Here is a 25,659-nt window from a genome sequence, read left to right on the forward strand (position 1 = left end):
CTAGGAACCACTGAGATTCTGCTTACTATACGTCATCTGTCCATCATTGTTTGTCAGCTTTATTCACTGCAGTGCTGCCTTTAGATAGGCTAGCAAGCATCGGTCTATGCTGAGAAACAGCCTGTTTGGCAATTGTATTACAAAACACGGCAATTCCCTGGCTGCTGCAGCAAGACCACTTTGATTCCTGAGCTAACTCCAGAGGAGTTAACCCGGGTACCTTTACTCTCTGCTACAGTGTAGTGTAGAAATGCCTGATATGTTTCTATAGCCATCTGGTTGCCTGCATCTCTATTCTGGCTTCCAACAGTCTGCAGAGAAGTGAAATGCTTAGGGATCTCTTCTTAGCTCTCTTAGTCACCCGACAGTGTACGGACATTGTGTCACAGTCCACGTCAGTGGTATGGCACGGTCTCAATACACTATATATCGGGACCTGCATTATAAATGAACACATCCTCACAGTTCTCTAACAAGATAGGGACAACCACTGCACAAAGATCCTGCACGTAATAAAAGGTCATCTTACTATTTAGTTTCCCATTAATACAATGATGTCAACAACATCCTAGCTATCGTATTTACATATTTATGTAAGTATTTACATACTCTGGCTTGTCAGTAACTACTGTTATCTCGGGAAGTGTGTGTTTTGGATGAGGTTGTAACTGTTGTATGCCAGTTACAGTGCACATGTCTGGTGCACACAAGCAGCAGTTTGCAAGCAAGCAGAGCCCTGGTTTCAAGGGGATCAAGGTGGAGCACGGCTTGTCACCACCTTTCTGTTAGCAGCCACATTGTACACATGTACAGAATGTGAACTTCTAGCTACTGTTTTTTGGCTGAAACTAACCTCAGATTGAAACTGTGAATTAAAATAGCTGAGGTCGTACTTGTGGTGAGCACATGTATTGCCACATCTGCTGTAGGAACTGTTCTTACACAGATGGAAAGGATCATGTAGGGGTCCATACATCATGTACAGCTCTAACCATCTACACTGATTTCTCAGTTACTGTGGTTAGGTTATGAGGGTGACAGATCAGGTTGTGGGTGTCCCTTCAGAAACAGCTCAGCACTTTAGGCTGAGGGTACTATATGAAAGAAAGCACAATATGGACAGGGTGGTATGGCCCTTGGGGCTGCTTCTGTTCCTGGGCTGCCACATGTGTTTTCCTAGGGCATGGAAGAGACTCACGCTGTCTTCCACTCCCAGGCTTTTTAAGGAGAGGTGCCTTTGGTGTGCTACGGAAGAAACTACGCAGAGCACAGGGTGAAGTCACCTTGCTGTTTTCATGTGGGATCTGATTCGGCTGAGCTGGGCTTGTTGGGCCTGGCCCTGTGAAACATGAGCGGATGCCATCCCTGCGGCATGGAGGCGTCTCTGGCTCTGGGGAGGGTGCCTCAGCCCCTCCAGCTGCCCTGGGCAAGGACTTGGCACTGTGTGAAGGAGATGGCTGAGCCAGGTCATCAGACCTGTGGCTGATCTTGATGTAGCGCTAGCAAAGCTGGCTTGTTTTTGAGCCGATTTCTTTGTGCTTCTGGTTCACCTGTGAGCCTGGGTACCTGTTATCTGGATACTTCTGCCATCCAAAGCGTTTGAGCCCTCGCCGTGCTCCCTTGTTCCCTACTGCCCTGCATCGAGGAGAGTCAGTGGTTTGCTGTTCCTGACTCATCAGAGGGAACGAAACATGAGTTATGGCTGAAGCACTTCATCAGCTATGGAAACTAACTGCAGTTGGCATCTGGGCAAAGACACATTTCTTGCAAGTTGTGCCAATGTCCTTATCGCCCCTGTCCACTCAGCTGCTTAAATACAGCACTCGGCTTTAGGATGGCAGGGTAAATAGCAGAGCAGACTGGAAGTGAAACACAGTTTTACAAGACTTAATTTGTGATTATCTAAATTGATAGCACTAACTATACTGAAATATGTAATCATGTCAGACTGAGGTATTTTATTTATCCTCCTCCTTTGTTCTAGAGAGAACAAAATGATGCAACTAGGTCGAGGCATCATTCCCTTCTGATCTGCTGCCACTACCTTCCTGCACGTAAAGTGCAGCCGGAGTTGGAAAGTGACTTTGCAAAACCAGTATCCTCTTATACAGCACAATAAACTCACTGTAGGCATTTACAGTTTATAGTCTGTAGAGCTACTCAGCTGACCTAGTGTAGGTGTCTGCTTCAGGATGAACTGAATGGTTCTTCAAGCCTCACTGAGCCTATCGACTAAATTTTTCATTGGCTATAACAGGAGCTTAGACTAGTTGCCCCTGAAGGACAGACTCATTCAGATATGTTGCTGGTATCTGAGCGTAGGTATCTTAATAGATAGCTGAATTCCGCCCCAGGTATCTTTTTTTAAAGTATTTTTAATAGATGCCTGTTAAGTCTCTCATTAGTTATGCATCTCTTTTATGCTTGACAAAGTACAGACCCATCTTAACATGCTGTGGTGGCATAAATTCTCTTACCAGTTTACGCTTCAGACAAGCACCCTGGACAGAGAGTAATTTCTTTGTACTAGATGTTGGGCAGCACTTGCATGGGTTAGCAAGTTGTATGTTATTTCTTATTCTTCTTCTTACTTTATTTTTAATATTGAAAGTTAATTCCTTACAGCAGATTCTTGATGTATACTGTACACTGCCCAAGCTGAGAAGTGATGAGATGGAAAACAGAGGAAGCAGGGGTGGAAGAGGGACATGCTTGGGAAATGTGCTAGTATATTCTAAATTAAACTTTCTCTTACAGACCACTGATCAAGCAGTACTCTGATTTATTTTTGTTCTTAAGTAATTGTTTCATTCCTACTGTAGGCTTGCGGTGCCTTGAGGTAACAGGGAAGGAACTGGCAAGGCAGCTGTGGAGGGCTGCAAGCCGCCTTGTCCAAGAATGATAGGACTGCCTGGAGAACAGGCTGGCTTCTGTGGTTTATAGGTTTAGACAGGAAAGACTATTGAAAGGGTATCTTGAGGCGTAACTTGGGCTCCTTGGCTATTTGCTTACACATCATCAGATTTTCCTAGTGTTAGGGCTTACCTGCGTTGATGGGAACCCTAACCTTGTGATAGGAAAAAACACACATTGTTTAAAACAGCAGTTTAATGCAGCCTGGGTTATCAAAAACTGTATTCTGAATTCACATCTAAACCCTAGGTTCACACAAGAACTTGTATGTATACACTTAAGGGCCTGCTTAGGACCTGGAAAGCAGGTTATTGATCAACTTTCACGAACTTGGTTGGGAAAGTAATCTTGTTCAGGTTCTATAAAAAACAATTGCTTTTAATCCCTTTGAATGTGTGGACTTATCTTGGAATATGACACATGCCAAATCACAGTCTTCAATATCTGAGAAATGGTTCCAGCACTGCTTAGAGTTTAAGTTTTAGAAGATAAGAATAATGTCTCCTAAAATAAACTTAAGACATGCAAAGAAGCATCAGTGAAAGCTTGTTAATGAGTGAGTGGAATGAGAAATTGAATGTGAAATCTTACATTTGATGTTTTAAATCTTGATTCAGATCTTTATAGGAGTAACCTTAGCTAAGATTAAAAAAAAATAATCAAGAGAACCACACAAAAAAAACCAAAAAAAAGGTTGCAGCCTACTTTTTTGAGACCTGATAGAACCAAGAAATAGCAAATGCAGTTGCATCCTCCTTGTGTGTTTGCGAAGTAATAGTCTGAGTGAATGCAGGTAATTTTCCTGCCACAGAAAACGAAGACCTAGCTTTAGTTAGCAATCATTAATATTAGAGAGGATGTATAAGTAGTTTGGAAGACTTAACTTGAATCTTTTATTTTGGGCTGAACTTCCAGAACTGGCAGTTAAATGCTGTGGAGGTGTTATTGTTTCTTTGTAAACTGAGGATATTTGGGATGGAAGTCACTATGGGAGAAGGAGGAGGGAAATAATGCAATCTTGGTCACTTTTTAATTTAAAACAGTTCTTAAAATGCATATAGAAGTTTGTATGCGCAGCAGAAAGATTCTCAAATTTCTCTCTTCAGCATGCAGAAGAATTTGATACAATGAAGTTATTTAATTAAATGTGCCTTTTTAGTTCAAGTAGGTACTTCAGCTATAGGGTTTAATTCTATTTCAGCCTGTCTGCAAAACAGCTGAGAACTCCAGCATCTTGAGATCGGTTTTGATACTACGCATACTAATGTCGCCAGGCCCTAAGTTGTTGTAGGTTGCATATACATGAAAGTTTCCAAGCTTTAAACAAGCAGTAACTGACAATTCAAAGACTGTTTCGTGAGGCCGTTAATTGACAGTGGTAATAGATGACAATTCTCATGCATACACAGCCATTGTCAAAAACCTTAGAAGCAAGTACACGAAGTTGGATAGCCTGTCTGAGCTTCCTTTGGCTTTGATATTCATTAGTGCAGCTGCAAATACGCATTTAGTCTACGGGACTCACTCAAATATCCGTAAAGGCATTTGCAAACACAGTTGAGTTCTGTTGTCATTCCTCCAGTTGTGCTGAGTTGTGGCTTAATGCTAGCTAGCGCTGCTTCTGTAGTTTACTGAAGACCTGCCACAAGGTAAACTGGGCTGCTGTCTAGTGTCCACTGAAGTTAACACAAAGATTTCTGTTGGCTTCAGCTGGACATCAGATAATGCACTCTTACTTCTCTTGAAGTTAATGTTTAGGGACTCAGAAAACACATACTGGCTGGAAAGGTTGGGTTCCAAGACTAGAATTCCAACACCCAATGTATTCTACATAAAATACACACTGAGAAAAATGAAGAATGAATATGGTTTCTCATCAAGCATAAGAATAATAGATAGTGTATGATGAAGGCCGTAGGGACAGTAGCAACTGGAATGGAGAGGAAAAGGATCTGGTGAATCAATACAATCACACATTGAAAGAATGGAGGAGTCAAAGATTCACGTCACTAAAGTGGTAATGCACACACGGGATAGTACTGATTATTCGTGTGGTGCTATTTAAGTATCAGACAAAGAATTAAAAACAAATACAGAAAAACCAAGACAGTGAAAGAAAAAGGTTCAACACATTATCCAAAGTCCCTGCCCATGGCAGGGGGATTGGAACTAGGTGATCTTTAAGGTCCCTTCCAACCCAAACCATTCCATGCTTCTATGATCTGTAAAGCAAAAATTGGACAAGTTCTTTAGGAAGTTTCAAAATCCTATTTTTTATATTAACGAACAAGCTAGGAATAGGCAAAAACATAACAAGGATTGCAGAGTATGACATACTTGGTTATCAAATACCAGATCATACTGAAGAAATTCTGAAGAATGGGGCAAATGAGCACACATGATGTTCATAAATGCAAGGCTGGGTGTATTACAGAGAAAAGGAGTTTACCCACTTTATTAATTTTTACGTTTATGGTTTCCAAAAGGGCCTTTTGAATTACTCTTGACAATTCCGTGACCTCTTTCAGATGTATAGCCTGATCAGAAATGAAGACGGGATGGGAAATATTTAAACAGAATAGAAAAACATGCTATATTATTATATATATCAGTAGGACAAATTTGTAAGAGTGCTGTGTTGAATTATGGGGATCCAGCAAGAGTATGTCTGGGGCGTGTAAAACTCTCTCTCTCTCTCTGGAATTATGTCATGTAGAAGACGGAAAATAAGAGGAAATCTGACCATAAAATATATATGGAAAGATGAATACTGTATCGAAGGCAGACCAAAGCCTGGTCCTGATCCATCCTATCTAATTTTGGATACTTACAATATAGATGTCTATGAGTGAAGTAGTCAGCTTGGTCTTCCTCTGTGGCCAGTAGGTGCTGTTAGGGGATGGTTCATCTGACCCGGTGACTTCGGTGGCTCCAAAGGGAGCCCAGGGAGGGGAGGTCTGCTGAGCTTTGGTCAGAGGAATCCCACACTGTGTTTCTGTATACAAGAAATCAGTTAGTGAATCAGAGGAGTGAAGTTAAAACTTGGCTGGATAAGAAGATACTTTTTTTACAGAACCCCTTACCATGGAAGTAATTGTACATAACCAGTTGTTTGTGAGCTGTGGCACACAGCGCCCAGGCTTGCAGTGTTCATCATTGGTTTGGGTGTAAAGATAGACACAACAGGCCCTTTCAATATTACCACACTTCATTCCAGGAAAAAAATGCTTTCAGAGAAGGCTTAAAAGGATGAATTTCAGCTAAAAGAGGCTGATCTGTCCGGTCTCCTTCCGTAGATAAGAAAGCTCCCTTGAGAGTAAGTGAACTAGGTTTTGGCTCTGTATCAGCCTCCAGAGACACCTCTCTATTCCTGCTGACTGTAGAGCATGACTAGGAAAAACAGTCTGCATGGATTCAGACTCTAACCAGAAGGATGCACATGAATGCTTTTGGAGAGAAGATAATCCCAGGTTCAGCTTGCCTTTTGTCTTCTGCTGTGGTATCTAAAACTGGTTCTGGTGGTCATCTGAGTTTTTTCTTTAAGGAATAATACTTTGTAGTGTAAATCTTTGTGCATTTATTTTATTATTTAGAAGACAGATTTTCTAAAAATATGTATTTGAGGTCTTGTTTGTTTTGCCTTGTTTCAGAATTTTACAGGCATAAAAATGAGTCAGGCAGTAGGGTCTAGGAATGAGCAACTCCCTTTCAGCACAAAGAAAAGGTTTGTCACTGTCCAGTGACACAGCATTCACATGATACCAGAAACTCCAAACTGCTTAATGGTGTTAGAGCAACCTCATTCTATTGCCCCCAAGATTTAAAAATCTCTAGTGTTTTCTCAGCGGTCTCAGCTGGTATACTGTGCATATCTGAATATTTTGCAATACTTCTCTGCTCTGCTGTGAGTGCTGACTTAACATCTAAAATAGTGCCATCCTTGCCAAACAGATATTTGTGTAATCTTCACATTTTTTATTTTTGATTGCTGAATTAATATGATAAGTTTTCAATTTTGGGTTCAACTGAAGGATAACTAACACAGATGACACAAGAAAAGTCTGTTCATTTCACTGTTGAGAAGGGATCACTGGCCATTCTAGTTTTGCAATGAACATAGGAGTAGCAGCTGCCACAAATTACGTCACTTTTGACTCCTCTCTTCATTTTTGATTACCAAATTTTGAAATTTTCCAGATTTGAGGCTCTGGTCTGGCAAAGTTTCATTGCAGGAATGAGTAAGCATTTCAGGCTTTGGTCTGAGGACTCTGCCCTTGTAACATTATCTTTGTTGATATGGAATTAATTTTCCACCTGAAATCATGATCCTCTGCCTTTATCGCATTATAATCCTCCCCAGAGCAACCATTTGTGATACTGTGGGCAGATTATGACTTCAAGTGAAGAATAAGCTTCAGCAAACAGAAGCAGATGAGCTCTTAAAGAGATAAAGATCCCATTTTCTTGCTAGTAATAAACAGCAAAAGAGAAAAATATATAAAATACAAAGGAGAAACACTGTCTATGAACAGGCTTTTCTGGAAGTCACAAGTGACTTTTTAATATTGAAACATAATACTCCATCAGCAAACCCTGAAGTACTTTGGGGTGAAGTCACTCAGTGAGACAGACCCACATACTTAAATCCCTGTTTGGCTTGCATTTCTAAGCACTTTTAGAGCTGCTTAGCTTCTACCAAATACTTCTGTTACATAAACATACTTTCCCAAAGAGTTTTATCCAGCTAATGGGGATGGGAGCGTGGTGAGGGAGCAGCTGCAGTGCAGGGTATATAACCTGGCTTCAGCCCGTAGCCCTCATCTGTAAGTGAATCTTAATGCATTTAACGTTTAGGAAATCTCTTCTAATTTCAGAACTCAGAATAGATTTGCTGGGCATTTTGGTCTATTAAGGAATATTTTCTTCTACTACAGAATAATATCTGATGCACACTAACATTTTTCTGCAGAAGAGAATTTCCACAAGCAGCTCTGTAACAGCAGGCTGCCCGTGTTGCATTTCCCCCTCTCATCCGGAATGTTCCGAGCATCACATTGAATGATAAGTTGTCTCTGTTAGCTGCTAGAAAGCAAATGGGGCAGTATATTTTCCCACTGCAATGGTGTGGCAGAGTATCTTACAGATTTAAGTCTTTAAATGTTTAGAGATCTGCCTATACCCATGCAGGTCTGCTGGCTGCAGTGGCTTCCCTTACTCTGCTTGTGTTGGTTGATATGGATAGGGTCCTCCTTCCATTAAGATACAGGGAGTCAAAGTCTGGCCCTACCTGTAGACTGAATGACTCCACTGCTTTAGTAGAGTAGGTGGGATCATAAAAAAAGATTCAGGAAATTTTGGCCATCATATGTATTTCATAGCCCTAATGGACCACATACATGAACCTCCCAGATGAACTAGGTAGAGTTGGGCTCTATTCCTGTCCCTCCTGTCCAAGTGTCCAGGAGTAGAAGGTTGCTACTTGGAAGTTACTTCACCTGATACTTCATCTTGACACTTCAACCTTTTCACATCATCTGTTGCATGCAATGTGTATCTGTAGCAATTACCAGCATGTGCATGTAAATGTATGTTTGTGTGGTTTGGCTACCACATTGACTTCACGGAGCACACCTTTACATAACGAAAGTAGCTGTTGTTCTCTCTGAGTGCCCAGAACAGACTGCAGCTCTCTTCCCTTGCGGTCTCATGAACATTAGAGGAGTAAATCCAGTTTGCACAGAGCCATACATCTGACTTTTGATTGCTTCAGTTTACCAACTTAACATTTTAGCATAACTTTTCTAGGCTGATTTCCTATAAGGCAAAACAAACCACCAAAACCAAAAGGAAAAGCTAAGGGAAAGGGAAAAAAAGAACAGCAGGTTTATAAGGAAATCTGTTGCTCCCACTAGTATTCAGCTAGCAGGAACTTGGGATATTTAGATTCACAGCATAGATTTCAGCACTTTTAGCTAAAATCTCACCTTGCAGAAGTTTGATTCTTTATGTGGACCAGCCATTCTGAGTGCTGGGTTTGTCCCGTAAGGACTTCAGCGGAAATACTTTACTAGGAAAAAAAAAAGGTGAAAAATTCGGCATTATTGCATCTATTCTGGGTTTTGAAAGGTATATAGTCCTTAAACTGCAGACTGTCACTAAGGTCATAGATTTGGCTCACTTATTCTGAAAGCTGATGTGACTAAGTGAATGAAACTCTTATTTATAACCTGGCCAAGTTTAATATCAACGCACGTTGTATTCAGTACAAATGACGCATAGCAGGCTCGTGCATGCTCATGAGGGCACTCAGTGAAATGAGAGAATGCTCATTGTAAATGCTCTGCAGATAGCAATACAGGGCTAGCATTATATGTGTTGCCATTAAAGGAATGAATTTCTATACGGCTAAGACATTCTGGATGATGCCCAGAGGTTTTCACAGCAGCCTCTAAAAAGCATTTGTGAAGGGCAGCTTTTCCTGAGTTTATTGATTTGGCCAAATATACATGTATTTCTCAGATGATAGCAAAAGACAGCACTCTGTCTTAATTATTTTATTCCAAATGGTAAGGCCTCCCCCCAAATCCAGCAGCATCAGAACTCTTAACAAGAACCATTAGTCATAACGAAGTGTTGCCAGCTACCAGTTTTTCTTCACTTTCATTCTTAGGAAAGAATGCACGTTTCCAGCTCACGCTCCCTGAAACAATTTCTCATGAGGCCAAGAATTAACCTGGAAAATTTTAATTAGAAATTAGAACTATTTAGTTATAAATAACTGAAAGTGGGAGCTTATAAAGAAAAGCAAGAGGCGTTACTGCTGCTAGCTGTGTCAATAGTACATATGATTGAGAAGTATAAACCAGATGTGATATTAACAGCACATGGCAACATCTCTTTATTGTTACATGCAGTATAAATGCAGGGTTAAAGATGAGCATGCTTGTACCTCAAGTTGTTGTTAATGTCCTGTATGATTTTTGTGGTGTTATATGGCTCTGTTCTGGGAGATCTCAAACACGATGATTGCTTTTTCTGCTATAGGGCTTTAGATCAAGTCCTCGTCATGCTAGAAGACGTGTAGCACCTCGCCTTGAGGAAACACAACCTATAGTGGAAGCTCACCACCTAAGTGAGCAGGAAACTTCTGTAAGAAAAAGAAAAATCAAGAAAAGCAGCCGAGTTCAACCAGAATTTTATCATTCTGTTCAAGTTACCCCAACTCGAAAACCTGTAAGTATTCTACCTTTAGGGATAAATAGCACTTGAAGTATATTGTAGAGGCATGTAATGGAATTCTAATTTTTGGGCCATCCATGTTCTGTTCCTCAATTTAAAACCTTTTTAGTTCTCATGTTGAGTGAATCTAGCTACAGGTTTGTTTGACTGCATTTAATGTTGATGCATAACTCTACGAAAGATTCTGTTCTGAAGAGGGATTTTGAATTTTGAGTTTTATTTAATGTTCAGTCTATATTCAAATAAGATATTTAATTTGATAGTTTTATAGTGATATTACTTAACAGGTTTTTACAGCACATGTATATGTTATTGAAATTCCTTATCACATTTATCAGAGATTCTATGTACTGAACCAAAATTATATTAAATCTCATTACTAGATACAATTTTGAGGTCTCTTTTGCTTTATACAGTATTTACAATCTTTCTGCTCAACAAAACTTGTATCGAGTCTTATCATTCTTTGCTCCTCAGCTTGATCTAAACATAATTCTTTCAATACTGATAACCTACTTTTAGTGAGGAAATATGACAATTCATTGAAACACACAGTCCCTAATGTAAATGCATGTGAAGATATTTCCTGCAGACACAATGCATTCCTCTTTTTAATGAGAGCTCCTGGCTTTGATGCATTTGCTAACCTATCCGTGCCAATGTTAAGGGGCTTGAACTACTTCTATTAAGCCAATATTATTAAAAAGGTAACTATTGAGCATACCCTAAAAAAGATATCTCGAGGTCGCTCCAACTTAACTGAACCCTCCTAGATTTGTGTACATTGACCACCAAGAATTATCAGTGACCTCTGAAGCTGGTTTGAGAAAGAGCATTCCCTAGTGGAAGTACATTGTCTGAGAGATCAAGAAACTTGTGCACAGAAAAGAAAGCCACAGCTGCCAGAACTTCTACCTTTCAGCCAATACCTTTCGTTTCTCTGCTTTCACTTCACTATTCCCCAATTTCCTCTGTTCTCTTGTGCTTCCACTTATTTATTTTACTCTGCTGCTGTTTCTGTGGTTTAGTTTGATCTGATGGATTCGTCTTCTGCTCTACTTCAAGGATCTGCTCTTCCTTTTTTCTCAGCCATCTCCCTTTCACTCCCATCCTATCTTGCTCTCTAGACTCCTGGCCTTAACTGTTACATTCTTACTAGGTCTCCAGCCTCTCGCCAGGCTCCTCTCTATTCATTACTTGCTTCTGATCTTTGCCCCGCTTTGTCATCCTTCCTTCATCTCTTGCATCATCTCCTCTATTATTTTCCATTCCGCTCTTGGTTTTTCGAATCCCTTTTTTGTTTAATTGTTATTTTTTTCCATGGTAGCCCTATGCTGAGGGTAAGCCTGCCTGTAATCGTGAGGCTATTACCGACTGCTGATTACCAACGTGGGAAAAAGAGCATCAGTAGTGCTGAATTAAAGAACTAAAACTGTGGAAATGGTGTAAGCAGCAAAACAGGCTTTGAAGAATGGATTAGTGAAATTAAGAAAGCCCTGCTTTTCCCCGAAGTCAGTAACACGTCAGGGAATTCAGGACCAGCAAAGAAAAAAAGAAGTGTAAGAATAGAAAATGCACAGTGTTACCAAATAACTTCATTTTCCTGTCGTTTCATGGTTCTGTGCTGTGTCTGACAAGACCTACCACTGAAACAGTAATAAATCCCAGACACAGAGAAAACTTCTCTCAGTGCTGTCACCATTATGTCACTATCTTGAAATTGCTTTTGCAGTATATCTTTTATGCAACATTATATAGTTCTTTTGATAGCCTTTTGTTCTACAGCCTAGATGAACTCACATTTCTACAAAAAAGAATAATTAATTATCTTTATTAGACTATGATCCAGAAAACATAAGTCACCAATTTCATTTCTCATGGATATAGTAAGTTATTTTGAATGTATTATTAAAGCCATGGTGACAGGGTGAGTAAGGTTCATGCCATGACGAATCACTGCAGCGCTGTGAAGTTTCATGCAATCATAGTGTTGTCCATCCCACCGTCTGTCGCAGCTTCGTTCCACTTAGTCTCAGTGTCTCAAAGATGAGAGACTTTTGTCCTTCATCTTTGAACAGTTTTACATGATTCAGTGCCAGAAATGCTCTTGTTAGTCTGCATAATTTCTTTCCATTATCTTTTCCTGTTATTCCTAGCTCTGCCCACTTGAACCACTTTAAGTATATCATCTGTTGTCTTGATGTTTACACTGGGGAAATATCTGTAGGCAGCTATGGCCATATCCTGCTTAGTCATGACTTGAAAAAAAAAGATGTATGATGTCTGGTAACAAGAATACATAATTTCTCCTCATAAAGCAGTTCTTCTGATCATTTTTGTTGCCTTTTTCCTACTTGTGCTTTTTTGTCCTGATTTTCTGACGAGAGAATGGTATTGCCAAATTAACTATAAAACAGCGTTATATGGAAAGGTTTTTGTTTGCTCCAGGAAATATCTGAGTAATCAGTCATAAAATATGTTAGCATGTTCTGTTGCCATATTAAGCTATATGCTTAAAGACTTTTCAGATACTTCATTAAAAGTTTTGTTGGATGTTTAGATGCTAGGCTTTCGTATTCCTGCTAATTTAGGCTATTTCTTATTTGGTGGTTTTGTTGTGTCTAGAACTCGTTTTGCAGTTTCCTAGCCACAGCTATAATTATCTGAATTTGCTTGGATTATTTCTCACTTCCTGCATAGCATTTTGAGTTCTTTCCAGTATTGTCCCTGATCTTGTCAGAACTAAACAAAAATAAATTAGGTGTAATTGTGTGTATGGGAGTAACTTCACTGAAGACAACAATTGCTCCCCTTGAAAATCTACATGAGCAGATGTTTGCAGAAATAGAACATTACTTTTCCTTGAAAATGTCTTTTTTTTTTTTTTCTTTTAAACCTTCAAGGTCATTAATAAAGACATTAAATACTTTTCATCCTGATACTGATCCTTACCAGACAGAGTTCATAGCCATTTTCACTTTATCTTATTCATCTTACTGCAGCACAACGTCAACATAATGGTGTGTAGCTTACCCCTTTCACAGCACATTGTTATATATTGTGCCCTGTAGGTCACCCTCTCATTGGTGCCTGTATTATTTGTGCTAATGTTCCCTATAGTGACAGTTTTACACCAACTTCACACTGAGGAGAGTCCAGATACCTATTACTGAAGCATGCTTTGAATTTTTGAACACAATGGAGAACGCTTGAGTAGAAACAGAACTGTGTTCTTTAAATTAGCATGACTTCATGGAAGTCAGAGGAATGTTACATATCACTCCTTTCAAAAATTGGGTAGCTAATTCTGTATAGGTAGTTAAATTTTCTGAAGGTGTGAAAGGATGCACAAAAGTCTCCTGTTGTGAGCTTGCTGCTGTCTAGGAATACTTCTCCAGGGCAAATTTTAAACTAGGGGTTTTATTACAAGCATTTTGCAAATACTACTTATATTTTACGTAGTGGTCTGCTCTGAAGCAAAAGTATAAAACACTGCAAATTACTAATATGTTTTTTTTTTTTTAACCTGTGCTGGCCTGGAAGCAAAAGATGACCTTGATTTGTGCACATTATGGCTTCTGAGCTGCAGGGTTAGTTAGACATACAGGTCTGCCAAATTCTGATTTCACCTGTATGTCTAAATATATAGTTGAAAAGAGATGCTGTCAAAGCAGTGCCTTTTGACACCTCCATTGTTAAACAGTTTGAAGGGCTCTTAAATTGCCTGACTTGTGCAGCCACCAGGGATTACTTAAGACCATGAGATGTAGTACCAAAATTTGCACTTGCATTTGTCGTAACAGGATCACTGTATGATGTGCGGCAGATGAGACTACAGAGACTGGGGCATAAATAACCTGGTTCCTTTGCTTTCAGATGCTAAATCCTGTTTCTACTCAAAAGCCTTGCCCTTCACTCATCCAAACTTACTGGTCTGTTTCACACCTGTAGTGTAGTGACAGCATATAATCGAGGTGGTTATCTACTAGATAGTGTTAAAAAAAATGTATCTCTGAAGTAATTTACAAAGAATAAACTGATGACAAATAATGATCTCAGAAGCACTGCTGCTCCTAGGTATCCCTCCAGTGTCTCCTAATGAACCCATTTCTAATTATTTAAAGACTTTCCTTTGAAGCAATTTAGCTTCTTAGGGGTGGGTGAAGAATCACTACAAGGGAACAGAGAGGGAGGTAAGATGTTTGGGAAGAACACATGTAGAAAATGGACTGATGCCACCAGCTTCATTGGTCTATTGAGACTACTCCCATGACTGAAGTGAGGCATGCACTGTAAAGACAGATGATGCGAGTTTGAAAGCAAAGTTAATCAGTTTCTAACGCATGTAAAACCATGAGCTGTCCCATCCATGGTCTTACTCAGCTATCCTGGTTTTTGCATTTATGTGTTTAAGACTTAAAACTTATGAGACAGTATTACAATTATGTAACAAAAACACATTGGAGTTTTTTTTTAAACATCTAATACCAAATCATTTATAGAAGTCTTGGTATTAGTTGACACCTTACCTAAGATGAAATTTTTCACATGGATGAAGTTGTTTTACAGGGCTTTTTGGGAGTTTTTGATGTGTGTCATTAAACAATTGCCATTTCATTTTGTTAATTTCCATTTATACTTCTGGTGTTATTTACTAGTTTTCCAATACTCTGGTGTACTTTACGTGATATCTGAATGACCTAATATAGGTGACATACAAAAATTACTGATCTCTCTGCCCAAGATTTGGGTAACTCCAATATTAACTATTTAATCTATAGATTGCATTCATAGCTTCTTCCTTTTGGAGGCATCTGCTTGTTTTGAATTATGTCTCCTGTGGAACACATTTAGAAGCAAATATTGCAAAACATTATCTTATCATTTTTCACCTTTAGCATTTTTATTAACATTATATTAATGTTCTCAAAACATATGACAAAGCTGTAAGCTACCAGACTCTGCATGCATATCCTCTCCCAGGATAATCTGAGCACAGCCATAGTGAAGAAATGGAGGGAACATGTGAATGAATATAAAAGGGAAACAAGGACTGCATTTTTTGCTTTAAGTCTGTTGTGGTTTAACCCAGCAGGCAGCTAAACCCCACACAGCCGTTCATGTCAGAAAAAAGGTAAAACTCGTGGTCTGGTAAAGACAGTTTAACAGGGCAGAAAATGAAGGGAAAATAATAATGATGATAAAACAATATACAAAACAAGTGATGCATAATGCAAATGTTCAATAACCACTGACCAATGCCCAGCCACGCCCCGAGCCGTGGGCTGCCACCCCTCCAGCCACCTCTCCCCAGCTTTATTGTTCAGGTTGGTTCATACGGTGTGGAATATCCCTTTGGCCAGCTGGGGCCAGCTGTCCCACCTGTGTCCCCTCCCAGCTCCTTGCGCACCCGCAGCCTCCTCGCTGCTGGGGTGGGGTGAGGAGCTGAGGACTTGGCTCTGCAAGCGCTGCTTGGCAATAACTAAAACATCAGTACGTTATCAACATCGTTCTCATCCTAAATCCAAAACACAGTGCTTTACCTGTTACAGGTACTAGGAAAAAAATTATCTCTATCCCAGCTGAAACAAGGACAAAAACCTAAAGGATATTGATGGGGATTTTGAGAAGCTCCTGAAAAGTTTATTAGGTGATTGATTTGTAGTTTTTAACAAGATTTAAGCATCTAGACATCTTAGACATTTTCTTAAAACACCTCAAGGAACCTATTTTAGGTGTGTAGGATCTTTGCAAATATCACTATAAATGTGAAATAAAGACAAAGATTGTAGGGGCCATTAGGTTGACTTCAAAGGCACCTCTTTTTCTTTCTGAACATACACATGCCTGCCAAGGGATTGTTTACATCTCTTTCTTGGACTGTTTTGGTTTATTGCTTTTCTTATAGCAAATAACTCCTCACTGATAAATTCTTCATAAAAATTTACACAAAGACTTCATTTTCCTGTGACTCTGCTAGCTTCTGTACCTCTTCCCTTGCTGCCTGCTCCCAATTTCCTCTTGGGTGCTTTTCCCTCTCCACCCTGCAGCTCATCTGTTGCACTGTAGCAAATGCCCATTTCTTCCACTCCTTTTGCCCAGCTCCTAGACAGTTCAGATTTTTTCACTAGGCCAGGGAGGTGATTTTTTACAATTTTTAAACTACTTTTTGTTAAAGTGCAATAGTAACATGTTAAAAATTGCATCTGAGACTTAAAATTATTGTTGGATTGTCTTTCTAGTGATTTTTTTTTCCTATGGATGAGATACTACATCTATTAAGTAGTGCAAAAGAAACAGTTAATTGCATTAGTGCTAATAATTATTGATGACACAACTATGTCAAACCACATAGAAATAAGCATAGCAGTAACAGTACAAATGTACATTTAGAGCACCTTAACTGACTTCAGTGCTAGCTCCTATTTGGACAGTTAAGGTCATTGGTATTAATTGTCTCTTGTGGTGGCAGATCATGCCTGGTTTGAGTGTATTCACTGAGATTTGCACTTGTGTGGTTGGAAATAGCATCAAATCTGTGTTATTTTCCTATACACAGTTTCAAATCACCCTATACTTGTGGGCAAAGCCTTCTTAAATAGCAGGTTTTCTCTTTGATAGGTTAGCTGATTCCATAGGATTTTTATTTTGTCTGTATCAATTTTTATTCCCAGAACAAATGCTTATTTACTGAAAATGGGATGTGAGCTTAAACCAGCCTGGCTCTGTTTGATCTGAAGTGTTGAAAGAGGGTCAAAGTGCACCCTTGGTCCTTGGCGCTGAAGCTAACTTGTTACTAAATTAGCAGTGAATAAGATAAAATAGTCTTCAACTGTTGTATCAAAGAAATAGAGCGGTAAAACTCTGGCTTGAAAAATGTGTAATAGTTTTTTTGCCACTCTTATTTTGCCATGATTTCTATTAACTGGGATTTTGTGTTCATTGACAAAATTATACTATATGTATGCAGTGTAGCCTCACTGAGAAATTAAATTTTTAACTGTTCAGAATTTTTATCTTTAAAATCCCAGTATCCTTCCTTGATAGGTAGTAATATAAACCCAAGCTGCTAAAATGTGCTAGAGGTCTTAACTGTAAAAAAAAAAAGTTTTATGTAAATGACCATAAATAGTAAATTTTGTACAGTAGCTGAAGGCAGGTTAAAGGTTTTTTTGTTTGATTTTTGTTATGATGGTATTATTTGCACAACTTAAAATGGCCAGTTATTGTCTCACAGATGCACAGTAATTATAGAGCCTAAATGCAGATGTTTCCTTTTCCTTCAGTGCCACAGGAGTCACTCTTCAGAGCTGTATTGTGTAACATCCTACTGTGGCACATAAACAGTACATCTTTATATAGCAAGGGACTCCCTTATCTATTTGTATTTATATATAACACTACACACGGGTATTATGTTAAAAGAATAGTTTGGCAAAGGCAAGTATTCAAACATTAGGAAGTTCTGGAATTAGGGTTACATGTGCAGCTTTAATTCAGTCGATTATGCATCCGCATTGTCATATAGACTTGAATTGTATGGAGTACTGTTTTTTCACAGGATGTACTCTGTATTTATCGTAGGATGGAAGTGCTCTTAGGATGACTTTTATGTGTAGGAGTTATGCTGCATAAGTTGTAAAGTGTGTAAATGAATAAAACAGGAGGCTGCAGGAAGGGGGAGGATCTCTCATTTCTTTAAAACGCATTGAGTGCTTCCTTGGAGACTAAAGGGTGGGCACAGGGTCACTGTGAATGTGCTGAGCAACTGGCTTAAAACATTTTTTATCTTCCATTTTCTAAAAGCCTGACTCATAGCATATGGTTGGGTTTATAAAAGTTCTCAAGCTGCCACTCACCACTGAACTCTGTATGTGCTGTGGTCTGAGTATTACTGATACATAATTCTAGTAACTCTTAAAAAATCAGATCCCTGGCATCTCAATTTGACCTAGGTAACAAAACTGACCTCCTGGTTTCAGTTTTGCATCCTGTGTAATGGGAAAGATCATTAGTATTTGTGAAGTGGTCATATACTACTGTAGTCATGAGCACCACAAAACAGTCTATGAAATAACAATTTCTTCGTCACACCGGCATTTAAATAGCATGAAGTAAGTTGAGTTTTGGGGCTGCCCATTGAACAGAGAATGACAAAACAAAATATTGAACGACTGTTCATGGAATGAATATCACCCCTCATTTGCACTAAGTAAGAGACAGCGGGGATGTAATAGTATATGATCGCATCATTATAACTGCACCATGATGTACAAATAAACAGGCTGAACTAAGGTTGCATGGTGAACTTTGAATCTGGGATTTGGTAGTATTTTAGTTCTGGACTTTGCAGCCTTAAGAAAAGTATTTTAACAAGAACTTCGTGTTTGATTTCCTACTCTTGTTAAAAAAAGTAAACATAAAACCAAAGCTCCATTGTGTGGCTCATCAGCAGGTTTTGACACTTGTAACTACAACACAAAAAATTTGCTATTTGATTTCAGGGAGAGAGTGACGATATTTGTGTTCCTCCATACAAACTGGTAACACGGGGAACAGGTATTTATTTCTAGAGGAAGTCTCAGATACGGCTGGAGCTGGGGTGAAATTTCCATTTCCTACTAGGCTCCTTAGGGGATGTGCCGCCTTGTGCTCATTCTTCCCAAGCACGGCTCTTTTTGCCCTGTCTCCTCCAGCCTGCTGCTGACCTGCCTCTGCCCCACCGCTGGCTCCTTCCTCACTGCCCAGTCCTCACTCCTCTGCTGACCTCAGCCCTTCTCCTCTCGCTTTGTCAGCCCTTGTATCACTCTCCATGTCACACCCCTTGCACAGCCCTTCCCAGGCTCACCTGGTCCGTCATCTCATTGCTCTGAGGCACTTGTGCGACCGGTATCTTTGATTTCTGGGTCTCCCTGTGGCCGCTGGCTGCATATTCCATGCATACCTTCTTCCTTGACTCTTGTCTGTGTTCTTGGAGACCTTCTCCTCTCACACAGTTCCTACCCTCCTTGTTCATCAGAGCACCTTGTTGAAAGCCTTTTGCTGAGGCAAGACGGGTTTCATGCCAGCATGTCAGATCCTTAGCTCTGCCCTGATTCGCTCTTTCCAGCACTGATGGTTACTAGTCCCAGCTGTTACCTTGCAGGTCCGTTTCTCCTCTAGTCCTCATCCATGGAGTCTGCTGTTCCCTTGAAGGCTCTTCAGCTGCAGCTCCCAGACTCTGCCAGTGTCTGTGTTTGTCCCCCACGCTGTCAGTCCCAGTGGGTTTCTCCAGCCCTTTCCTCCAGCGCGCCGGTTCCTGTGTTTGTCCTCTGCATTCAGACTGCATGGCTTCTTCCTCTTGCTGGCCAAGCACAGCCGAGCGAGTCACGGAGAGCATAAAAGAAAAACAGACTCCTGCCTGTCCAGTCTGGTGCCTGCCCTCCCCTGCTCTCCCTGCCTCTTGCCTGCACTGCCATCAGCCTGCAACCACTGCAGGTAACTATTAGACGGAAAGATTAGTTTTGCCTCCGTATCTCCAAGCTGGAAGGATCCTGCTCAGCTCCTCGGCGGGGATGGTAGGTGTCCTGACATCGGAGGTAAGAGCTGCGAGGGTGGAATTTGCTTGGTCAGTCTGTGGTGGTGGGGTATTGGTCTGGCAGCTCTAAGACCCCTGAGAGTCTTGAGAGGCTTTGTTTAGTGGGTGCCAATCTGAAGAAATTTAGTTGATACACTGAAGACATTTTAGTTGACAAATTCTAGCATGGCCTTGTTTAAAAAAAAAAAAAAAAAGAAGAATTCTGATAAAAATCATATTGGTAGTCACCTGGACCCTAGGAATAGTTAAATCAAACTATTTAACTTTGCAAAGAAGAACTACCGGCAGATGAGGAGAGATTAAAAGAAGTTGACTCGCTCAGCAAAACCAAAAGAGGCTGAGAGGGGGTACAATGCAGGCTATGCATGCATCAGGAAAGCAAAAAAGGTATTTAAGGAAATGAACACTATTGTTGCAATAAACAAAAGACCAGAAATAAGTTTCAGGTGGCAAGTAGAGGAAGATTATTTGAAATCATGAAAGCAGGAGGCTCTGGAGCAGTTTTCTTGTCAGAGCAGTTAGATCAAACCCAAACTTTAAAAGCTTTACTTCATACTCCCTGATGCCAGGGATAGCAGATGATATTTATATCTCAAAGACTTATCACTCTGGCAAATGTAGACAGATTTTTAACAAAGATGGCAAAAAGCCTATGTCTAGCTTAAAGGATATTCATATTTGAAGCATCTATCCCAAAGTCTAGCATCTTCTCAAAAAAGATCACTGGGATATTTTTTTAGTGTCGACAAATAACTACTGGATATTTTCATCATCTTGTTCTCGGGCTTCTTGGTCAAACATGGACTAAAAATTTTAAGAAAATTCAACCTTGGGCAGGGAATATTTTCAACGAAATGTAAGGTGATGTAATGAAATGTAAAATGGATTTTGTAAGAGAAAACAAGCTGATAATTATTAACAGTATTATTAGTGTTGTGTAATTGTAAGAATCTGTATTTTCAAAGAGTTAAATGTTGATTGATCACTGATCAAGTCTTAGAACTTTGTTTTAAAACGTGGGATTAAAACAGTTTGAAATAAACAAATGAGTATTTAATTTTATAAGGAGGCAAACTTACCAGTCAGGAACGTTAACAGTTGTCACTAGAAGCTATTTTATTTATATATTATATATATAAAGAATATCAATACCAGTGTTTTAGATTTTCATTATGTCAATGAAAAAAATTCTTCTAAGTCCTCCTTTTATTTTTTCTTGAAAACAAGACTGATGTGCCCATCAGAGATTCAAAAGCTACTTAGAATTTTAATTTGCTCTTTGATGTCCAGAGTGTTTTCATACTCAGATACATCTTTTATGGCAGGAGTAATTTGGTTTGCTATTAAAACCTATATATAATATAACATAATCTCCAATGAGAAGCTTAGAAGGCTGAGGAAAGGATTTGAAGTTAGATGATTTCTTATTCCAGACTCTTCCTCTGTTATAGTTGGCCTTGTAGGCATAGTAAGCAGATAAGACTCTGTGTGCCTCCCTCAAACCTTAGTTGTTCTGCTGTGTTATTCTCTTTTGTGTCTGGCAGACTAGGGGGATCTGAAAGGATGCAAGATAGCTGCAATTAAAAATTAATTAAAAAAATATTTGTAGGTAATGGGAATTTTTTTTGCAACAGTTATATACAGCAGTCATCTAAGGCATATACATTTCTTTTACAGAAATAATGAGTTTGAGACCATGAAATTCTGGCATTTTAGGTATTAATATCTATGAAGCATTAATTTTGAAACAAGATAATGATAATTATAATGGAAGCAGTAGCACATATCTTGCTGATGGTTTTAGTATAAAACTCAACCAAAACACCTATTTCTCATACTGTGGCTTCCCAGACACTAAAAGTTAAAAATACTATCTTCCCATCTGCAAAACCTTCAGTACCTTTCTGTTGGCTTCTATAATGTAGGTAAGCTATTTCAAGAGTAAGTCGTACAATTCATGTTGAAAAAGTAAACAGAGGAACTAGGTGAGGAATAAAGGAATGGATTAAATATGAAATATATCAGGGTTGTCATGTTGATATTATTAATTAAAAAAAACACAACACAACACTTTTTTTGTTAGCACAGTTTCACAAAGCAGCTTTTCAAGAGACCTGAGGGCTGTGGCATAACATGGCTAGTTTAAGCTGAATGTTGTTTGGCCCCCCTTATATAGAGGTCTTGGTTATGCCATGCTTTTCAATGTATTCATTTGAAAATGAAAAAAACAACAAGCAGGTTTTCCTTGCACAGCAACATACTTTAAATGCCTTATTTCTCTCTTATGATAAGGTTGTTGAGATTAGTGGAGATTATTTTCACAGTGTCTGATCCCTTAGCTCATCTCACAGTTAATGGAGAGTTTCAAATGTGGAGCATCTCTCAACTTTCTGCTCCTGAAAGAGATCAGTGATAAATTAAGTATACGAAACAGAAACTCTACTTGTTGTAGCATAATATTCACTAATTTCTTTTCCTAGCTATTAGAAGATGGTATCACTTCAGACCAATAACTGCTTGAAATTTGATACATCTCTGTGGAATTGGTACACGAGGTGCTTTGTGGTTTCTGTTGCCTCCATTGCACACATCTCACCCAGGGACTACTTCAATGTTTTACCCAGTTGTTACTTAAAGCAGAGTGTATAAGCAGTCCTCGGCGCAGGGATCAGAACCAGCACTTCCTTCTCCCCAGAAAGCCTTGTGTGCTGTGACGCAGAGTGCTACGCTCCCTCTTCCTCTTTCTCATTCCATAGCAAGAAATCTTGGAACTTTTTTTTTTTTTCTTTAATCTGTACCAATCCCACAACTAGGCTAGCTACTGGGAAATGAGGGTTTGAACCTAGGTTTCAAGCTTAAGACAATAAGGAAAAGGCAAACAGCTGCTTTGTTGCTTCTGTAGTTCGAAAGAATCTAGTGTGCTCTGCTGTTATGAAAGGATGACTGAAGACCAATTTCAGGAGAAGGTTTGGGGGTGTCTTGTGTCCCTGATGCTGCATCATCCTGGGTGACCAGGTTTTTCTGACTACTTAGTTCCTACCAAAACCTCAGTTTTGCATCATGTCAGTTTTAGATGTGTAATTAGATGGTTATCCAGTAAACATAGTTTGATGTTACAAAACTGTATTACAATGTCCAAGTACATACGTGCACCTAGCCCTTGATCCATTTGAATTTCATGTGCTCAGATAACCTATTTCTTTCATGAAAGTTGCCTCTGTAAGGTTATTTTCCAAGTGTGGGAATGGTAGAGATTGACCTACTAGCATTCAGGGAAGATCCCATCTCCTTTTGAAAGCCTGTGAAAGCATCAGAATTTCCTTGTATAAATACAATCAGAGGCTCAAAATGCATGTGATACTTAATTTGTGTGTCTGTTTTGAATTTTTATCATTTCTGACAACATGCAGTCCCCAGGGACTTGCATAGCCTGATTATATACGTTGGATGGTTTGTATTCCTCATTGCATTATCATCTAATCAGGTTAAAGTAGTAAAGATTTACTAATGGGAACATTCAGTTGCCCTAGATTTTATCTTAAATTTATTAAGGTATTGTATTTTAAAAGTTGATCCACTTTAATATCATTCAATCTGGGATGTTAAAGTACAAAAATAGCCTGTTACATTCAACTGATATTCTAAATTAGGAAGAATTTTGTTGAAACACACTTGGTAAAACCATGATTCAAACCCTTCACTTCTGTTCAGACTTATCCATTGCCCACAATGAATATAATGAAAGAAAAGAAAATGTATTCCATGAATTCTGAGATAGTTTAGTGTAAGTGAAATAGAATTTTCAGTTTAGTTATGAGTTATTTGTATTTCAGTCACTGTTGACCTGTACTTTCCAACAGCTTCCAAAAACCAACACGAAAGGACTCACTGCAGGGGAAAATCTCAAAGATAAGATGTGGAAACACAAGACATTTCATTAGAATTCAGCTGGCCAGTGCAATCTCCGATGTGTCATAAAGTTGGGGAATTTTTGCAATCTGATGATAATTCGTTATCAGCCTCTCAGCAGCTTTTGCCAGCTGGATTGCTTGACTGAGTTTAAAACCTGACCTCTGCTAATGCTTCTGCCTTGAGAAATGACAGTGCAAAACCCACTGGCATTCTTCAGGGTATCGGATCCTGTTTAGGGGTGGGTTATCTGATATATGGTGTTGTGTGTTACCTTACACCATTTTCCAGCTATTCCATCTTCCACCTAGTATCCACCTGATCTTCTGCAGCGCCTCACCTACGACAAACAGTCCTTTCCCTCCTCAAAGCAAGTCATGCCTTGGTACTTGGCCAAATCCCTCTTACAAGAAGTATACTACATACTTCTTTGAAATCATCCCCATTACTGGAAACCAGCTCACTTTTATAGCACAGTAGCAAGCCTGACTCTCAGGCGGCTGCTGCAATCACCTGATTATAGAGAAAACCATAGACGCTGGCAGAAATGAGTTTTGCTCTCCTAAATGCTTTCCTGAGCATGCTTTGTCACCCGAGAGGCAGTGGTGAGGGCTGCGTGTGCAGTTTGCACCCCCCTGTGGTACTATCAGTGAAACAATGCATTAAGTTTAATCCTGTACTTCAAATGCAGGCAAAACTCCGCTTAGATTTGTTACGTATGACCAACAGGCTTCAGTGCACAAGCTATTACATGCATAACTGCTGTGCAAATACAACAGTTCCCGCTGATCACGAATAGAGGCTACAGATTAGTCTTTAGGCTAACGAGCAGAAGGAATGCACAACTGGAGGTATAGAATAAGCAGCTATAGTATCGAGGCTGTGACCTTATGGACCTAAGAACAGTCAAGCCCTGCCCCTCGCTAAGTCCCAGAGTAGGCTAAGTAAGGATGTGTCTGATCAATATTTTAGTGGACATGAAAGACACTTGAGTCACGTAACTCAAAAAAAATGTTGTGTATAATTAACAGTCACATTTTTCACTTGCAGACAGCAATGTGCTTTATCGAAAAGTAACAGAAGTGCCTTACATGTTGATTTTAGCATAACTGATTTTTTTGCATATGCTGTCCTAATTGGCCAGGAACCTTTTCAGGATGTAGAGATTAACCTGTACAGATGTTCTCCATTACTTTGTATTTTTAAAACCAGTTAATATGTTGCTGTAATCATGGAATTATTTTGGAATTTGGAATAATTATTAAATTATTTGAAATTTAAAGCTACAGCATGGAAAATGTGTTCGCTAGAAACAAACAGGCCAGTGGGGTGAGTAGTAAGTGTGTTGTGAACAGTGGTTGGACAGGGGCAGAATGATTACAGACTTCTTATCAAAACTATTAATTTACCCAAGCAAAGCAGTTGTTCAGTTAAGTTTACATTTGGAATAGCAAAATTTAGGCTCTTAAAAATACTTACGTGCTCAATAGCTCTGTGTACACATTACTCAGAAGTATCTCCACGCTGAATAAAAAGTAGACTGTAATTAAGTTAGAAGTTGTCATTTCTTAGATGCGAGTTTGCTAGATTTTGCTATTATGAAAAATTCCTTTCTGACCTTCCTACCTTGTTCTGAAAAGGAGATTAACATAATTCCTGAAGAGCTAGTAAGCCAAAATCGGTTTTGTTCATTCATTTTGTTAATGCACGCATTAAGTAAGGTCGGACAACTTAAAAGAGGATAGCTAGTTGTAATACGCATGGATGCCAAAGATTGCTCTACTGTTGCCTGTTCGGTTTGATTTCTTAAAAATATGTCGAGGTCTTCTCACCTAGCTTATCTTCTAGTACTGTAGCACAGCTGACCAGAATGACAGTCTCCTTTTCCCTAAAACTGACATCTCAATAGAGAGTATGGAGAATATGTTCAGTGGTGTATATGGAATCATCGCTCAACAGTGCTTTTGGTTTCTAAGGGTAGGAGGAACTACAGAAGGAGTTGTTACTAAAAAAAATAAGAA

The 25,659-nt window shown here is 39.3% G+C and overlaps 1 protein-coding gene and 1 long non-coding RNA gene across 6 annotated transcripts in view; one reads left to right on the forward strand and one right to left on the reverse strand.

Moving 5' to 3' along the window:
* LOC114016570 (uncharacterized) lies at positions 1-25,454 on the reverse strand. Its single transcript, XR_008732936.1, has 4 exons — positions 19,001-25,454; positions 9,863-10,060; positions 8,898-8,980; positions 1-5,908 (listed from the first exon to the last, which is right to left on the reverse strand). It is a non-coding gene; the product is annotated as an uncharacterized LOC114016570 (long non-coding RNA).
* The window catches only part of DST (dystonin), a 303,406-nt gene that overhangs the window by 5,542 nt on the left and 272,205 nt on the right, over positions 1-25,659 (forward strand). For all 5 annotated transcript variants that reach the window (XM_055714785.1, XM_055714788.1, XM_055714794.1 and 2 more), the window contains exon 3: positions 9,958-10,146. In XM_055714785.1, coding sequence (XP_055570760.1) covers positions 9,958-10,146 — 189 coding nt within the window. The remainder of the gene's footprint in view (positions 1-9,957; positions 10,147-25,659) is intronic.

This window comes from Falco cherrug, chromosome 6 (genome assembly GCF_023634085.1).
Source record: "Falco cherrug isolate bFalChe1 chromosome 6, bFalChe1.pri, whole genome shotgun sequence".
Classification (NCBI taxonomy): Eukaryota; Metazoa; Chordata; class Aves; order Falconiformes; family Falconidae; genus Falco; species Falco cherrug.